Source organism: Arabidopsis lyrata (assembly GCF_000004255.2).
Source record: "Arabidopsis lyrata subsp. lyrata unplaced genomic scaffold ARALYscaffold_5, whole genome shotgun sequence".
Lineage (NCBI taxonomy): Eukaryota > Viridiplantae > Streptophyta > Magnoliopsida > Brassicales > Brassicaceae > Arabidopsis > Arabidopsis lyrata.
The window spans coordinates 14,126,452-14,140,318 of record NW_003302551.1 but is presented as its reverse complement, the minus strand read 5'-3'; the positions used below and the strand labels follow the sequence as shown (position 1 = coordinate 14,140,318).

Here is a 13,867-nt window from a genome sequence, read left to right as displayed (position 1 = left end):
ATTCATATATTTCCCAAACTCGCATACCAAAATAGCTAATTGGACAAACTCTATTATACCATCCAAATATGGCAAACGTGACTTATGAGTTTGTGTAAAGACTTTCCATAACAGAGCAATGGATAGATTTTGACATTTTGTTGATAACTTTTATTCACTTGAAGGTTCTATTTTATATTACGTGCAAGCATCCACTCATTCAATTTCTTCACTCCTACTACAAGTACTAACAAAATTAACAATTTCCCAACAAATCCCTAGATGTCCTTTCTCTAGCAATCGAAGTAACTATTTTAGTTTCATTAAAATAACATATCACTCGAATGACTATATAATACCAAAACACCTTCTTGTCGTTCTCTTCTCCCAATACCTTAAAACTTAAACCAAAATAGATTTTGCTTCATCCAATATCTCGAACATGGGTATAAAAGTTTCATCAAAGATCAAAAGAATTCTCGCATCGACAGGTTTAATTTCTAATTTTTCTAATGCAATTCAGTTTGTAACCAAGAAAAAATAATAGTAATAGTTCAAAATTTTCTTATGAAACGTTTTCTAATCTCTATTGGTACAGCTTCGGGTAGTTCAAGTCCCAAAGATGGTGATGATGTGGATGTTCGAGAAGAATATGCAAACGCCTTTCGTACAGAGTCATACAATCAGTTTTGGACACGTGTCATACACTTAAGCCGTAAAAAGTCCACGGTGTCTTCTTCTTCTTCACCAATTGAATCATCCTCCACGTCAGCTCGTCTAATGTCCTATCGCCTCTTCGCACATAATCTCCTAGACCCGGATCCAAATACCATTACCCGGATACTGGATGTATCCCGGGTCGGACGACCCACCCGAACTCTTCTCACTGATTACTTCTTGGAGACGGCAAATGCTTTCTTGCTTTGCACGTTATTACTTAAAAACATTCATCGTCTTCGTTCTAAATACGAGTCTTTGAAACCTAAATTTCAATCGGAGAATCATAATTCATTGGATTTAGTAGACCAATTCACGGAGATATCAAAATGGTTTGACCCGTTTATCTCGTCGGGTTCTAGGATCCAGCTAATCAGATCCAGCTGTTTAGACTTGCTAAAACGGCTAGAGTCAAGTCGAGACAAGACACGAGCCAAACTCAAGCTTATCAACGGACTAACTCATAGCTCAGGGCTTCTCGTTTTGGCTCTAACAACTACATTGATTGTAACCATAGCCTCTCACGCCTTTGCTTTGTTTATAGCCGGTCCGACTCTTTTAACCGGTCGATTCAAACCAGCCGGGTTAAGAAATAAGTTGACGAAAACAGCGGCTCGACTCGACGTGGCTGCGAAAGGTACTTACATTTTAAGCCGTGATTTAGACACGATAAGCCGACTAGTAACTCGGATTAACGATGAAGTGGACCATGTTCGAGCCATGGCTGAGTTTTGGGTTGGGAGAGGGTCGGGTCGGGTTCGAGGCAGTGAAGAAGTGGCTCGAGAGTTAAAGAGATGTGAAGAAAGCTTTAGTGAAGAACTTGATGAGCTTGAAGAACATATCTACTTGTGTTTCATGACTATTAATCGGGCAAGGAATCTTGTTGTTAGAGAGGTTTTGGATTCGGATGATCCACCTAATTGTTCATTCGCTCCCAAATCCAAAAAAAAATTGTAGTATATTTTTTATCATGTCGATTTTATTATTTCTTTTGTTTTGGTTTACAATGTATTATTTCTTTTTACCATCAATAATATATTTTTTAATTCCTATTTCCTAGAAACATTTACATTATTGTTTCTATTTTAATTTTTGGTCGGATACATTTTGATTTCTATTTGGATATTATTCGGATTCTATTAGTTAGTAGTCATAAGAATGCCAAATACAAGAGTCTAAGCTCTACATTTATTAGAAGAGAAAACAAATCTTACATTGAGACTTTAATCATTTATAATTTTATATCCCAAATTTCATGTATATACCAACTAAAAAGGGTACTCAGTATATCTAAAATTATTATTATTAACTAATGAAAATGTAAGAAAATGACAAAGTCTTTTTCATCAATGTGTACCATACACTTTCTTTAAATAATATAAATTTTGGAATATTAACATTTGTCAAAAGAAATCCCAAAATCCATTACATGTGTCGACCTCTTTCTTTGGGTAGGAGAGACTATTCATCGGAAAAATGAACCAACATTTTTTCTTCCTAAATCTTCTAATTATTAGGTAAATCGGTTGACTCATAAACCGAGTCAGCGACTCGTCCGAACCATAAAAACGATTCCAATTCGACGAATCTCACGAGTTTCCACTACTTTTATATAAAGTCACTTTGCAAATTGGCAAAATTGAACAAATGCTTATACAAAGTTATCAAATCTAGAGATAGAGAGAGTGAGAAAAGGCGAAAAATATGGGAGATATCGGTGGAGAAGAACTGGTCTTAGATGTGGATGAGACGATCTTCGTCGCGGTGGCGGAAGATGTGGAGAGAAGCAAAACCACGGTGTTATGGGCGGCGCGTAACTTTTCCGGCAAGAAGATTTGTTTGCTTTATGTTCATCGAACTGCTCGCGCTGCCTCCTGGAGTTAGATCTTCTTCTTCTTCTTCGCTTTCTCAGTTTCTAAATTAGTTCTTTGTGGTGAATTATGGTTTTTGGATGTATAGATCTGTTTGTTGAATTATAAAACCTAGAATTAGAACCGAAATTTCGAGTGGAATTTTCTGAGAGAATTCTCGAAATTTCAAGAGGAAGATAAACCATTGAGATTAACATTTTCGTGATCGGTAATTTAAGAGTTTGGAAGAAGTACACAAGGAGATGATGATGAATATGATTTAGTTATAATGTACATTGTACAAAGCACTGTAAACATATGTTGGTTTGCTTGCCCAATATGTTTTAGAGATGAAACCTTTTTAATTTGATTGTGGAAGCAGGACACTGGGATGAGTTTAGCTGCTATTTATTGCATTTTTTATTTTATTTTTCTTGACCATTGCCAAAGATGTTAAGACTTGTTTACCTGCAGCGCACAAGAAACTTGTTGGTGGTAGCTTTAAAAAACATGATGTCAAGGTGATTGAGAGAGCTGAGAAACCCAAAGTGGATGAGCTGATGAATTCTTATCTTCATCTTTTATCTGAAACTGAGGTATCAATTCTCTCTTTTCTTTTCGTGTAATGTTGTTATTGATTGTAAGTTCACACAAACCATCAGTTAGCTGTTTTGGTGTTACAAAAACGGGAAAAATCTTGTGCACTGTTCTTTGTATTAGACATTCTTGTTCAGGACCCTTTCATATGTTTATATAACGAATTGACATAGTTCTTTTTAGGTTCAAACAGATAAACTTTGCATTGCGGGGCAAAATATCGAGGAAGGTATCTTAGAACTAATTGCTCGCCACAAAATTAAGTGGTTAGTCATGGGAGCTGCATCAGATAAGCATTACTCATGGTAAGATATGATTCTATATTTTATCTTCTACTTTTCAAATGTTTTGACTTCTGAAATTTATATAATCAATTTAAATTTGTATTGCCAGGAAAATGACGGATCTAAAGTCCAAGAAAGCCATATTCGTTTGCAAAAAAGCTCCTGATTACTGCCATATCTGGTTTCTGTGTAAAGGTTACCTTATCTTTACAAGGTAGGTTCTTTTTCTTTTCGAAGGTTGCAGAAAGAGTGAATGTGATGTCTTAAATAACCATCTTTCCAAAGCTTAACTATATATATATATATATATATATATACATCTGCAGAAACTTCGATATAATATATGTCAATGTCATGTCATGGGACTTTGGTTATCGGATTTAGTTTAGTCTTCCACCTTCAGTTAACTGCTTCTATTATTTATTTTCGTTTTCTACTTCTATTCGTTTAACTAAAAGAAAAACACTCTAAAACAGGGCGTCAAATGAGGGTAGTAATAACAGACAAACGATGCCGCCCCTAGTACAGCTGGATTCAGATAATGAGACAAGGAAATCAGAAAAATTGGAATCGTCTTATATGAGGAGAAGATTAAGATATTGGCGCAGCCTCCTTGAACAAGGTAGCGGTTACCTTGGATTTTGCAAGGTCCCTCAGCATATCATTTCCTTTGCTATCAGTTGTATCTGTCTTTGTGTGTAAATTTGTTACAGAATTGTGCAGATGGTGAGAAAGACACAGGTCAATTGGAGAGAGAAAAGGTAGAACCAAGAGCAACTCCACATTTTTCTTCAGGTTCGAGTTCTTCCTTTGGTGAGCCGGTTGGTCCAGAGCCGATTAGCCCAGAATTGGTTGACTCGGATACACTAACTACCTCAAATGTTAAGGTAGGAGGATTTTGCTTCATCTTTGCTTTTCTACCGATGATTGCTGAATATAAAGTAACTATTAGACGCTTAAGTACTTCCTTTGCGTGAAAAGACATTACTTTGGCAAACAATTACAGTTGCTGGTTTGTTTTCAAGATCTTAATATAGATATTTTTAAAACGTGACTATGTGGAAATAATTTATGATAGTAATTTTGTCTTTGCAATATATTGAAAGACCAACTTAAAGTGAACATGATGCTGAATACTTTTCGTATGAACAAGCATTTGACCCACCTGGTAATCGGGTGATCCTGTCAAATTTCAGGAAAAAGAGCGTGAAGGAGATGTTGCACGCAAAGTCCATAGGTATGATAAAGCCATGCATGATATTGGCCAATCAGAGAGAACGGTATATGGGGAAGCTGGGAAAAATTGGAAAGAGGATGCCAGTACCACAGAGGCTTTATGCAAGGTAATACTCCAATTCGTTTCTCAGTTATTAAAGAATTGCAGATGATAGTTTAAAGTGATAGTCTTGGTCCATTTCTGCTAGTTGTGCATTTAAATCAATGCATCATGTTACCACATGCAAACAAGATTTACATAAAGAAATATTTCACTGCGGATTTGTAGATTGCTAACATTAGGTACAGAACTCCTTCAGTTGATAGATCAATGTGTGTTTGTGGATCACAATAAATGAGAAATGGAAGAGTGCTGGTTTCTTAAGCTTGGTAAGCTTTACCTTAGAGGGCGTTATATATTTTGCTGTCAAAGAGCTTTAGTTGAATAGTTGATGCCTTTGCTGGAGAATCTTAAGTCGCTGGCATGTCCAACTCGTTTCTCCCAGCTCTAATATTTTTTTGTCATTCCATCTCACAGGCTAGAGCTTTGGAAGGCTTATGCATTAAGGAGTCGAGCCAAAGAAAGAGATTGGAGGAGTTGCTGGAAAAGGAGAAGCATGAAGTAAAAATGGTAATAGAGCAGAACAGCGGATTCATGAAAGAACTTCAAATGGTTCAGGGTCAGAATCTTAAGTTGGAGAGCCAGATAAGGAAACTGCAAGACTTGGAAAAAGAACATGGTGAGAAATTCGATACGGCTATGGAGCTCTTGAAAAGTTTTAGGCAGAAAAGGGATGAGATCCGGATCGATCATGAGAACGCAGTAAAGGAAGTAAACGCACTGAGAAGGCTGATTAAAGGAGAGACTGGAGAGTTTTCTGGGTCAGAAATGCTCGAGTACTCTTTTATGGAAATCAATGAGGCTACTAATGAATTTGATCCATCATGGAAACTTGGAGAAGGCAAATACGGAAGTATCTACAAAGGGAATCTTCAACATCTTCAAGTTGCAGTAAAGATGTTGCCCTCATATGGATCCCTGAATCACTTTGAGTTTGAGCGTCGGGTAAAGGATCTTATGTATATGTAAAAATAAAATTGAAAATATAAATGTATACATCCTCGAAGTTCTTTTAATGAACAGGTTATGTTTTTTGGGTTTCAGGTGGAAATTTTAAGCAGGGTGAGGCATCCAAATCTGGTAACACTGATGGGTGCTTGTCCAGAGTCTCGGTCTCTCATTTATCAATATATTCCTAACGGAAGCCTTGAAGACTGCTTTTCATCTGAGAACAACGTGCCTGCACTTTCATGGGAATCTCGGATCAGGATTGCCTCTGAGATATGCTCTGCTCTCCTGTTTCTTCATACAAACATTCCTTGCATCATTCATGGAAACCTAAAACCGTCTAAGATTCTCCTGGATTCCAATCTCGTCACCAAAGTCAACGACTACGGGATCTCTCAGCTGATCCCGATTGACGGATTCGACAAATCTGATCCTCACGTAGATCCACATTACTTTGTTTCCAGGGAAATGACGCTGGAATCAGATATATACGCGTTTGGGATCATTCTCCTTCTGCTTCTCACCAGAAGACCTGTATCTGGCATACTGAGAGACGTCAAATGCGCTCTGGAGAACGATAACATCAGTGCGGTTTTGGATAATTCAGCAGGAGCCTGGCCAATTGCACGAGGCAAAAAGCTAGCTAATGTAGCCATCCGTTGCTGTAAGAAAAACCCAATGAATCGACCAGACTTAGCAGTGGTTCTACGGTTTATAGATCGAATGAAAGCCCCAGAAGTGCCTTCCTCAGAAACATCATACTCGGACCAAAAAGTTCCACGCCGCCCTCCTTCTCATTACCTCTGCCCCATTTTTCAGGTGAGTTTCAAAGCCTAAACAGAGTTTGATCGGGGAATAAGACAAAATTCTAACTTAATGTTTGTTGGCATCACAGGAAGTGATGAAAGATCCTTTGATAGCAGCAGATGGGTTCACTTACGAAGCAGAAGCAATTAGAGAATGGTTAGCAAACGGGCACGATACATCTCCGATGACAAACCTGAAGATGGAAGATTGCAATCTCATACCAAATCACGCTCTTCATCTAGCTATCCAAGATTGGCAAAACCAATGGTGATTTACTTTTGCCTTTCTATTCAGACAACAATATTGCTATTTTTAACTCCCAATTTTTTTAGATTGTCACTATGTAAATTGACCCCTAAACGTATGGAAAATATATAAGCCTTACGTACGTATATGTCACAGTTATAATTCGAAATGAAGGTTAAAACGTATCTCCCTTTTGTTGTACACTACACATAATTCATAACTGTATAATTCACACATAATACGACGTCGTTCCTTTTGCCCGCCAAACAGAAAATGTAAAGCGTTGGAGAGATGTTTTACTCTAACAGTGTCATTTGACTGTTAGGTAAATGGCAAATCAGAGTCATCAGACATTCTTTGCGTCCTCACCTATGGAGAATTTCATCAATCACCATCGCATCATCATCACTTCTCATGGATTTCACAGATACCGGAATCTACCGCTCGGATTCTGCTGCCTCCGATCAAGACCATGACCTCCGACAATGTAATAATCACTATTCGTTAGACTCTGACTTTCTCCGTCTCCGAAGTCAGATATTCGAAGGGAGTTATCGGAGAACTGATTTGATTAGAGTGAACCTTGAGCTTTCCCACGAGAGAGATGCACTTAGGCGAAGAAATCGTGAGCTTGAAGCTGGAATTTTGGAGGCAGAGATGATTAGAAAGGAAATGAAGAGAGATATGGAAGTTTCTAAAGAAAGAGTAGGTGAATCGGATGGAGAGACGAAGGAGAAATCCAAATTACTATCGGATATTTCGGATTCCGTACGATCTATGGAAGACCGCTTGTCGAAATCGATCCGCTGTTTAAACGAAGAGGAAGAGGAAAGAGGGGGGAAACTGGAAAGAGAGGAATATAATTTCATGTCAATATTGGAGTTAGTCAAGGAGGTTGAAACGAAGTTAAAGACGTTCATGGAATCAATGGAGAAGAAGAAGCTAGCGCTAAGTAGAAGTGTGGAGCTCTTGGAAGAGGAGAACAGAGATATCAGTATCTTGTTAAGGGCTGCTTTGTCTGAGAAACAAACTGCAGAGAAGCAATTGAAAGAGATGAATGAGCAGAAGGGATCGGCTTTGCTGCAAATCGCAGGACGAGGATTGCAGAGAATAGGTTTTGGTTTCGGGTTCGGGGATTCTGTAGAGGAGAGCTCAGAAGCGGGAAATCTCGCCAAGGACAAGGAAAGAGAAGAAGAGAATGGTGTGGTACGTTCATTACTTTATTCACATTCTTGTGATTTTGTGGAGTTTTAGAAACAAGGATCAAAAAATTGTTTTAACTATTGCAAGGACAGGTTATAGCAATAGAGAACACTATGAAGAAGCTACGGCAAGAGGTTTCTCAGCTGAAGATATCTTTGGAGGAATCAAGGTAAGCTTTTTTCTTAAACTCAAAACACATAGATGATGATGGATTATGGTTAAGCTTCGATTTTGATAAATGCACGAGAAACATCTTAAAATTAAGAAAAATGCAATTTTCATCTTGTTCTGACAGGTTAGAAGAAGAGCGATTGAAGAAATTTACAGAGGAACAAGCTCAGAAAATAGCAGAGAACACGGTGTATATCGACAATCTGCAAAATCAAGAGATGTTTCTTGCTCAAAACGTAATGTATTTGCGGATACATAGCTTCTGTCTTCCTCAATAAGATTCTCATTTTTGTCACAAATCACTTACTAAAGAGAGGTTTTTAACTTAACCAAAGGTGGAAGAGCTAGTGAAAGTAATAAGAGAAGCTGAATCAGAAGTAAGTAGATGGAGAGAAGCTTGTGAGCTAGAAGTTGAAGCAGGGCAGCGCGAAGTGGAAGTACGCGATCAACTCGTAAGTTTCATTCACTTTTCCAATCTTAAAACAATACAGACAACCCATAACTAACAAAACTCATTGTTACAATCAGATAGCGGTTTTAAAGACAGAGGTAGAGAAGCTGAGATCAGCCTTGACCATATCAGAGGGAAAACTAAAATTGAAAGAAGAATTGGCTAAAGCCGCAATGGTAGCAGAAGAAGCAGCTGAGAAATCTCTGCGGTTGTCCGAGAGAAGAATAGCTCAACTTCTCAGCCGCATTGAAAATCTCTACCGCCAATTGGAAGAAGCAGAGTCTACAGAACGCAGACGCGGAAAGTTTAGGTATGTTTGGTGTTGGCCGATGTGGCGCTTGCCTACTGCTGCTTCTGCTGCTGCGACCGCTAGTGGTGGTTCTTCATATACAAGCAACAGAGAATTGTTACGATATGATGCGTGATGATCTAGTACTGTTGGCAGTTAGCACAATAGTTGTATAGACTAAATATTTACTTGTATTAAAAATCGTTACTATTGTGCGGAAAATAAAGTCCCACTTCCTCATAATGTAACCAAGATTTAGCATCCTATCGATAGGTAAAGTTGAGAATTTTACATTTCCCAGTGGCCATAGTAACAGTTCAAGACTTTACATGGATTCAAACACAAAGTGACATGGATTTGAAGCCCTGCCCAAACTAGCCAACTCGTTGAGCATCTCAAGTCTCTTTTCCAATTTTTTGAGCTCTACCGGTTCGATGGGTTTTGTGGAGAAAGTTGCTTTCTTCAAACATCTTGTGTTACTTAGGATGTATGTTGCTACTTCTTTCTCATCTCTTCGTTGCCATTCGTATCCTATCCACACGAATGTCTCAAGATGGAACACCAAACATTCCGGTACACATTTCGGCTGATTCCATTTTCGGCGATCCGATTTCCTTTGTTGGAAGACATAGATAGCTGAGAACAATGCAATTTGAATATGTAATATTGATCAACAAAGTACCTGAAAGTGGAGTTCTGGAAAACAAAAAAAAAAAGTAGCTGTCATGACTAATGAAATTGCTTACGTACATCGATGAGCTTAAGGATTTGCAACTTAGGACAACCATCAAGCATGAGCGAAAGTAGATTCCACCTCTTCCATTTATCTGTATGTAGTTCCAAATATACTAGCTGATGGAAAATGCTACCACTAGGATACTTGATCTGTGCATGAGGTAACATTAGTACACAAAATAATGTTAGGCCAATTGTCTAAAATCTAAAATTTAAAATTTACCTCTAAGGGTGAAAAGTGTAAGGAAAGACGTTTGGCTGAAGTTAGAGATTGCAGAATGTTCTCATAGTTTATATCACAAACGTCACTGACTTTTGCCTCCACCAGCTCTGACGCATTCTCAATCAGACAAAATTCACGCTTATAGAACCCTTCGATGTTCAAGTATTTCAAAGAAGGAGCATTTATCACATAGCCTCCTTCACCTCCTCCTCCTCTATGGTAATAATCTTGGTAATAATCTTGTACGGTTAGTCTCTGTAATGATGGCACCGCAATAGTGAAAGTTTTCTCAGAGACAAAGAGTTTGTAGCTTCGATGTACTACCAAATCTTCAAGACTAGGACATCCACCTAAAAGGTTGCAAACAGATTCTTTGTTTCTAAATCTAACATAGTAGAGGTGCAGCTTTCTAAGGGACTTCAAACAAACCCGATAAGGAAAATCTAAAAGAATGGAATGCTTGAGTGTTAAGGTCTCAAGTGTATTATTATCATAGATACACAAAACACTCGGATTTATGACTGTACTGCCCACATCATCATAGTAAAAGATATAGTCAAGATCCAGTACCAAATTACGCACATGGCGTGCAAATGCAATTCCAATCAATATTCCAACATTCGAAGCATCATATCTATGTCGAATTTCCAAATGAAAACTCTCTAGAAACAGAGCTTTATGTAACATAAAAAATCTGTAAACATCCTCTAAAAATGTACGGTGATACTTAGAATCAAACTTGAGATTTTGCACCGTCTCCCAAACATGTCTCCAACGTTTAGACAAAACACTCGTGGCTACGACAGTTTTTGTCGGAAGTGAAGACATTATATGCACAAGCAAAGCTTCATGCAACTCACTGATTCTGTCCTCGTTCACAACATCTCCATTGCTCAAACATTCACCACCACTTTCGCTGTAGAAAAACAAATTAAAGAACGTAAGATAGAGTTTTAGGGTTCAAAAATTTATTAGGGTTAGAGCTTACAACTAGTAATATCATATATAGAAAGAGATTCGAGAGAGAAAAAAAAAAAAACATAAACGAAACAAAGCAACATACGACATACCATTGTTGTTCCATCGTCGTTAATAGAGACAACAATTTGCTAAGATGTCTTCTCAGTGCTCCAAACGCAAACGTAGACTATATCACACGAATCCGACTAAAAGCTTAGAGATGGTATAACACCACAACGGTGACGATTCAGCTTCAAAACGTCAGCAGGTCAGTTTTCTTCCGGGTTCAAAACAAAACTGAATTCAACAAGCCGGGAAAAAAAAAAAGGGGGAATACGTTTATTTGGTCTCAACTCTTACGGTCTTACCCTTGTCCAATCATAGTATATAATAGTTGAAGGACTCTCTAGAATTTAATACATCACCATACCACATTTTTTTCAATTTTTTTTAGTTAAATACAATTAAACTAATATTAACTATCCATTATTTATATAAAAAACTAATATATGATATACTCCCTATCTTCCTGAAAATTTGATGTTTTAGAGTTTACACACATATTAAGAAACAATCATGATTTAATCATTTAATAATTTTTTTTTTTATTAAATATTTTTAATAATATATCAACCAATAGTAATCTAAAACAGTTAATTATTTGTAATCATTATGCCTTGAAATCTACGATTTGTTAATATCAATTAATGAAAAATAAAATAAAAAGCTAGAAAATCAATATTTGTGGAACAAACCTAAAACGCTAGAACATCAAACTTTCAGGAACGGAGGGAGTATTACATATATAAATCATCTAATTTAAATTTGATCATATTCAATTTTATAAAAAAGTATGCATAAACATTAAATCAATGAAATTTTTATTTCATTAAAGTACAAACATTAAATTATATGCTATTTTATAATTTATGAGTTATTTTAAGATATGAAATTAATATTAGTTTTCTATATATCTTCTAAAACATTTTAAAGATAATGAAATATTTTATTTATTTTCTTGTTTTTAGGTAAGTAATCCTATGTAAACCCTAAACTATATAACTTAAAATACAAAATTACTAGATAACAACCCGCACTATGTGCAGGACAAAACAATTATTAACCAATTTTAATGTATTGATGATATTGAAGGTGTTCGGTTTTTATATTATTAGATAAATGGTGTTATATTAATTATTATCAAGATTAGTGAAATTTTCATTTATATATTAATGTTTATGTTTATCATAATTTATGATATATATCTTGGTATATTAATCAATATACAAAATATTAAGTACTCCATTTGGTATAAATTTTTATATCTTAATTGCATATTTTAATTGTATTTTTGTTTTAATTAATTGAATAAAATAGAAAAACATTAATTAAGTAGAAAATAAATATAAGTAAAACTAATGGCAAAATCTGTAAATATCTTAATAAATATTGGGTTTTTAATTAAATGGATTGAGAAGCTATATGAGAATGACACGTCAGCATAACATTTTTGTTAAGGGAGACTCACAAAAATGCCCTTTTTTCAATACTCCTTTTCAAAAATGTCCCCTTTGACTGTCCATTTTTAAAAATACCTCTTTTTATGTACAAAATGACTAAATTACCCTTCTTATAATAAAAGATATCACAAATATATAAAGAAAACATGACAATGTGCACACATCAAAATTACAAATTGATTTTGTAAAAACTTGTAAAACCTTTAAAATACCTTGTAAAATTTTTCCGCCAAAAAATTTTCCCGCTAAAAAATTTTTTTTGCGGGAAAAATGATTCCGCAATTTTTTTGGCATTAAATTTTTGGCGGGAAAAATTTACAAGGTATTTTAAATAAAAAAAAATTTTTGCGAGAAAAATGATTCCGCAATTTTTTTGGCGGGAAAAATTTACAAGGTATTTTAAAGGTTTTTTACAGGGTATTTATAAGGTTTTACAATGTATTTTAAAAGGTTTTACAACGTATTTATAAGGTATTTATAAGATATTATAAGATTTTACAAGCTATTTTATAAGGTTTTACATGTTTTTTAAAAGGTTTTACAAGTTATAAATACCTTATAAGTACCTTGTAAAACCTTTTAAAATACATTGTAAAATCTTACAAAACACTTGTAAATACTCTGTAAAACCTTTAAAATACCTTGTAAATTTTTTCCGCCAAAAATTTTCTAGCCAAAAAAATTGCGGAATCACTTTTCCCGCAAAAAAAAATTTTTGGCGGGAAAAATTTTTACAGGAAAATTTTACAAGGTATTTTAAAGGTTTTACAATTTTTTACAAGTGTTTTGGCGGGAAAATTGCGGGATCACTTTTCCCGCCAAAAAATATTTTGTATTTTGTAGACCTAATTTTGTTTCAAATAAGGATAAAATGGTCATTAAAAATTAAAAGAGGGCAAACTTAAAAATGGACTCTCAGAGGGGGGGCATTTTTGAAAAGGGATATTGAAAAGGGGGCATTTTTAACAATTTCTCTTTTGTTAATCACACATAAAGATAATGTTATTTTTTAAAAATGTTCCTCAATTAATATATAAGGGATACTAAATTTTTTATTTCATCAATTAAATTAGTTCAATAAATGAAAATTATTCAATAAATTATGGATAAAAAACTCGCACATGTGTACATGTGTTGGCCTACTATATATAATTTCAGCTTTTAATGAGTACAAATGTTCAAGTTTCTTGGTTTGTCTGTGTTCCTATAAAATACTACTTTTTTTTTTTTTCGTCAAAATAGATTATATTAACTTGAAAAATCAGTACACATGTGTTTTTTGAGCCAACTTGGCATGTTTACAGAATCAGAATAGAAACCAGAAGGACTACTAAAGACAAAAATGTTTGCAAGAAAAACCATTACAAAAACACTTATACTTTTAGAAAAATAGAAACAAACATCAACGAACAAATTTAATGGCTATAACTGCAGAAACATAGGCTGTGGCGTGTTGAAGAAGTAAGAAGTAAAGAAGCGCGATTTGTCGAATACGAGGCGTTATAGTGAAAAGCAAAAACGTTGTCGTTTTTAAAAATTAGAAAGTCTCTG

The 13,867-nt window shown here is 35.3% G+C and overlaps 4 protein-coding genes across 5 annotated transcripts; 3 read left to right on the top strand and 1 right to left on the bottom strand.

Annotated features, from left to right (window-relative positions):
- The first annotated feature begins 30 nt into the window (after window positions 1–30).
- Window positions 31–1,748, top strand: LOC9313712 (UPF0496 protein At3g49070). Its single transcript, XM_002877598.2, has 2 exons — window positions 31–470; window positions 578–1,748. Exons 1-2 carry the CDS (start codon window positions 422–424, stop codon window positions 1,651–1,653), a joined length of 1,125 nt encoding a protein of 374 aa, XP_002877644.1. The 5' UTR covers window positions 31–421; the 3' UTR covers window positions 1,654–1,748.
- Window positions 1,749–2,156: 408 nt separating this feature from the next.
- LOC9313711 (U-box domain-containing protein 32) lies at window positions 2,157–6,949 on the top strand. Of its 2 annotated transcripts, XM_002877597.2 has the most exons (10): window positions 2,157–2,575; window positions 3,021–3,142; window positions 3,327–3,448; window positions 3,537–3,641; window positions 3,904–4,049; window positions 4,151–4,314; window positions 4,624–4,770; window positions 5,181–5,708; window positions 5,808–6,530; window positions 6,607–6,949. In XM_002877597.2, the coding sequence occupies exons 1-10, from the start codon at window positions 2,401–2,403 to the stop codon at window positions 6,787–6,789; spliced, it is 2,415 nt and encodes an 804-aa protein (XP_002877643.1). In that variant the 5' UTR covers window positions 2,157–2,400; the 3' UTR covers window positions 6,790–6,949. The 2 variants fall into 2 exon arrangements, with proteins under 2 accessions (XP_002877643.1, XP_020879988.1); XM_021024329.1 differs by lacking the exon at window positions 2,157–2,575 and having other exon boundaries at window positions 3,046–3,142; window positions 3,337–3,448.
- A 78-nt stretch (window positions 6,950–7,027) lies between these two features.
- On the top strand, window positions 7,028–9,171 carry LOC9312008 (uncharacterized protein At3g49055). The gene is made up of 5 exons (XM_002877596.2): window positions 7,028–7,970; window positions 8,060–8,136; window positions 8,263–8,374; window positions 8,474–8,590; window positions 8,667–9,171. The coding sequence occupies exons 1-5, from the start codon at window positions 7,179–7,181 to the stop codon at window positions 9,012–9,014; spliced, it is 1,446 nt and encodes a 481-aa protein (XP_002877642.1). The 5' UTR covers window positions 7,028–7,178; the 3' UTR covers window positions 9,015–9,171.
- On the bottom strand, window positions 9,119–11,109 carry LOC110228114 (putative F-box/FBD/LRR-repeat protein At3g49040). Its single transcript, XM_021024332.1, has 4 exons — window positions 10,907–11,109; window positions 9,837–10,752; window positions 9,625–9,763; window positions 9,119–9,514 (listed from the first exon to the last, which is right to left on the bottom strand). The coding sequence occupies exons 1-4, from the start codon at window positions 10,918–10,920 to the stop codon at window positions 9,204–9,206; spliced, it is 1,380 nt and encodes a 459-aa protein (XP_020879991.1). The 5' UTR covers window positions 10,921–11,109; the 3' UTR covers window positions 9,119–9,203.
- Window positions 11,110–13,867: the final 2,758 nt, after the last annotated feature.